At 33.9% G+C, this 3,762-nt stretch overlaps 1 protein-coding gene across 1 annotated transcript; it reads right to left on the reverse strand.

Annotated features, from left to right (window-relative positions):
• Positions 1-1,963: 1,963 nt before the first annotated feature.
• Positions 1,964-2,894, reverse strand: LOC122584685 (E3 ubiquitin-protein ligase RHA2A-like). Its single transcript, XM_043756732.1, has one exon. It carries the CDS (start codon positions 2,791-2,793, stop codon positions 2,272-2,274), a length of 522 nt encoding a protein of 173 aa, XP_043612667.1. The 5' UTR covers positions 2,794-2,894; the 3' UTR covers positions 1,964-2,271.
• Between the last annotated feature and the right edge of the window lie 868 nt (positions 2,895-3,762).

The raw sequence follows: 3,762 nt of genomic DNA on the forward strand, positions 1-3,762 counted from the left end.
TGGTAAAAAATGGCCGTTTAAGGGTAATAATATCTATATATGTCTCAAGTTGCAAAATAATTAACCGTAATAGGCCACAGTGGTCCACCAACGATGACTCTAAGCTGCTTGCAAAACAAGTAGTCATCCTAGGATTAATCGAGTTGTAAAGTGGATTGGATTGCTATAACCGGGTCACAAAGCAAGTTTAATTAGTTAATTAAACGATATATAGAATCTATTCAATTTAGATGTGATAATATAAGGTAAAGGGGGTTCTTATGTGGACATGTCGAAATACTCCATGTAGTGACTAATGAGCCCCCCAGATGGCCCAAATAACGTCCCCTTTTTTATATGCTCTTGTTTTATTCTAATAAAAAGTAATAATTTATGAAACTAGTTTACGTGCAAGTTACCTTTTGATAATGGTAGTTATCTTTTCTTCCAGACTACTAATAAAGTATTATCCGTTTCCATCCTTTTGATTGGCTATGATTAATTAATTATTCAACACTCATTATCATTTTATGTAAAGTAATAAGAAAAATCCATCAATGCTAATGAGACTCGTCCAGTACTAGCTAACTAAATAATGTGATTATTTTCTTGTCATGCAATGAATTAAATTCTCTTTTTCTAAAAAAATAAACCTTCTCTAGATAACAGGTTTGAGAAATTTTTACATAATTAATCCTTTGAAAGTAGTGAGAGCAATGGTCCGATAAGGTCATAGAAAAATCCCAGTTGAATTTGTTAACTATCTAACTTAAATATGTTCGACAATAAAACGTCATCTATCTTTAATTTTTAGGAGCATCGTGTTTCAAAAACCCGCAACTGATCACAATGATAAGACCACTATGTATAGATTACCTTTTTTTAAACAGACATGTGTTACGATGGAATGAATTTCCATGAAAAAACCCGATTGGAAACTTGCTGGTACAAGACTCGAACTCAATCTTGATCCCTTTTGACCAACTGAGCTAGCCTTCATTGGCTAAAAAAACATGATATAGCTTGTAAAAACATGATATATATTTTGCAAAAACATGATTTATCTTGTAAGAATGAACGTGACAAGATCTTAATTCAGGATGAATATGTAAAATATGTGTGACAGCTTTATAGCAACAATTTCTTGCTTAAGGTTATTTGATATAAAGGTCACGCTCATCCCTTCTAACATCTAGTTGGGAGGTCAAGTCTTACAAAACAAACCACATAAATGTTGTGTATATATTGTCGTTGAAAATGATCAACAACAACTTAAATAAGTTCTGTATTCATTTTTACCTAGAAGAAATTTTTGTTTTTGTACAGAAAGTACTTTACATGAAAAACTTTAGATGTTGCATTCTGAAGTGAAACTTGTTACAATAAATATTAACTGATCGTATTAAATACTCGAGACTTTTAATTTTAGTTCAGAGATTAACATGCGTATAAACACAAACTTGTAATAATAAATACTAACTGATTGTATTAAATATAGCCGAGACTTTAATTTTAGTTCAGAGATTAATATGCGTATGAACAAACATTTGTTGTTGTAACCACATTTCACATATCACACCTCTTTATACATTTAAAGAACTATTCACAATGATATTTGTACTACAGTTGTTAAAGAATCTACCATAATATATCATAACTTATGTATATCATATAACTGTTTGATGCACAATAATAGGTAAAATTTCAAAAATTGTGATACAAAAATCATTGCTCGTTACAAAACTTTGGGAGGGGATTCCCTTGTTTCCAACATCAAGTTGGAAATCTTTGGGAGGAATCCGTTCCCAAAACTTTTCCTACTCATTCCAAAAGGTGCAGTGGTGGAGCCGGCCAAGGCCGGTTGGCGAGTGTTTGGCCCTGACCAACCCATCAATATACCACGAAGGATTTTCTAATTAGTCCTAGTAAATTAAAAATTTGGTTCCATGTCTAAAAAATGTACCAAATTATTCAATTATAAACATATCCAACAGTTAAAACATTATATTATATTATGTATAACAAACAGAATCCTCAACCCCTCTCAAAAACAAGGAGAAGAAAAAAAGAAACCTAATAGTGGCAAAGTGTGTCAATTTAACCCCTATCCCAGTAAAAAAACCTTGGCAACCAAGGTAAAAAGTAAAAAACCCTGGAACAGGTAAAAACAACACACAAACCAAACCTTTTTTCCACACCAAAAACCTTCAAATCCAGATCAAAACACATCTTCTTCTAATGCCATCAAGCAATATCATCATTTCTGGACATAGCACACTTTTTTACTCAAACTCACCATCTGAGAGAGAACCAATCCATGACGTCATCAGCCAAGCGGCGGCGCGTGATGGCCACGCGCTCATCAGAAACCAAAGGAGACCGACAAAGTGGGCAGTTGAAATTAAGATGATCAAGCCAGCCATCAAAACACTCTTTATGAAAGACATGGTGACAATCCAACTTACGAACTTGTTCGCCGTTAGTAAGCGTGTTCAAACAAACGACACATTCTGTGAAATTATGGTTATTTGCGACAAGATCCGATGTTGTTTGATACTTGTATGAGATAACATTGTTGAGGTTAAGTTGGTCTGCCAATAAAATAAGTCCGGCTAAACCGGACCCAACAGCATCGAAGAAAAGGGAATCGTCCATGACGTCATGATCGGATTGGTGACGTGAAATGATGCCGAGTGTGTGTAAGAAAGTGTAGAGGAGTGAACGGAGGTAAGAAACTCCGTTTGCTATTACTGCCAGAAGGAAAACCGGAACGGAATCTGATGAAATATCGGTTAGCTGGTTTTGTAAACCCATGATTTGTTGTTCTTCTTTTTTCAAGATTTTGGGCAGAAAGGAATTGAAAGGAAAGGGAAGAGAAACGTGGTGTGATGAATGAAATGATTTTGATGGGCGTGTGGAGATGGGGGATAAATATATATATATTTATATTTATATTTATATTTGAAATAAAAAGGGAAAAGAGAAAGAAAATGGAAGCGAAAGAGTTGGAGGAGAGTATTCGCTATCGGCAATGGGGACGGGCATGTGATATATGGGTCCCGACGTGTAATCTCCTTTTCCTTTCCTGAGATCTCGTGGGATGAAGGTGGAATTGGTACCGTCTCTTATGAGCTGCGATACCGTATAATCTCCAAAATACCTAAATGGCCATGTTTTTGGGTCCTACACGCATATACGGTAACGGTCTTCATTATGGATGAAGGTTCCTGAAGTTATAATATTAATTTGACCTATTAAGTTGTTTAAACTTGAGTGAATCTTCTTCTGTTTTTTAAATGAGTTAAACTGAATAACCACCCGATTCAATTGTATTTGGGTTATATGGTTTTGGGTCAATTGGATTTGGATTGGGTATATGGTTCTAACTGAATAACTTTAGTGGTTTTTGGATTGTGTGTGGATTTTAAAGTTTTAGATGGGGCTCACCCGAAAACCAATTAGCTAAATGTAAATGAATAATTAAAAGGATTCATCATATTTTAGGGATTAAAATTCTTATATTTCTCTTTTTTCTAGAAGTTATTCACAATAACTCAACAACACATGCGATTTGTCATATTATTACCATACCACATACCGTATGATGTTTCTCTCATAAAGAACATATATAACATATGATGTGTCTAATGTTGATATCTTATTCTCAATCTTATTTTTGTACACTTAATATTGACATTGGCATGTTGCAATACAACCATATAAAAGTTATAAGTTAGATGTATAAAAGATTTTAATTTTGTAAGTGTGTCTAAATTCCTTACA

Source organism: Erigeron canadensis, chromosome 1 (assembly GCF_010389155.1).
Source record: "Erigeron canadensis isolate Cc75 chromosome 1, C_canadensis_v1, whole genome shotgun sequence".
Lineage (NCBI taxonomy): Eukaryota > Viridiplantae > Streptophyta > Magnoliopsida > Asterales > Asteraceae > Erigeron > Erigeron canadensis.

What these genes read in the sequence shown, in the direction of transcription:
- LOC122584685 (XM_043756732.1), bottom strand. Translation starts at nt 2,793, where the DNA reads ATGGGTTTACAAAACCAGCTAACCGATATTTCATCAGATTCCGTTCCG.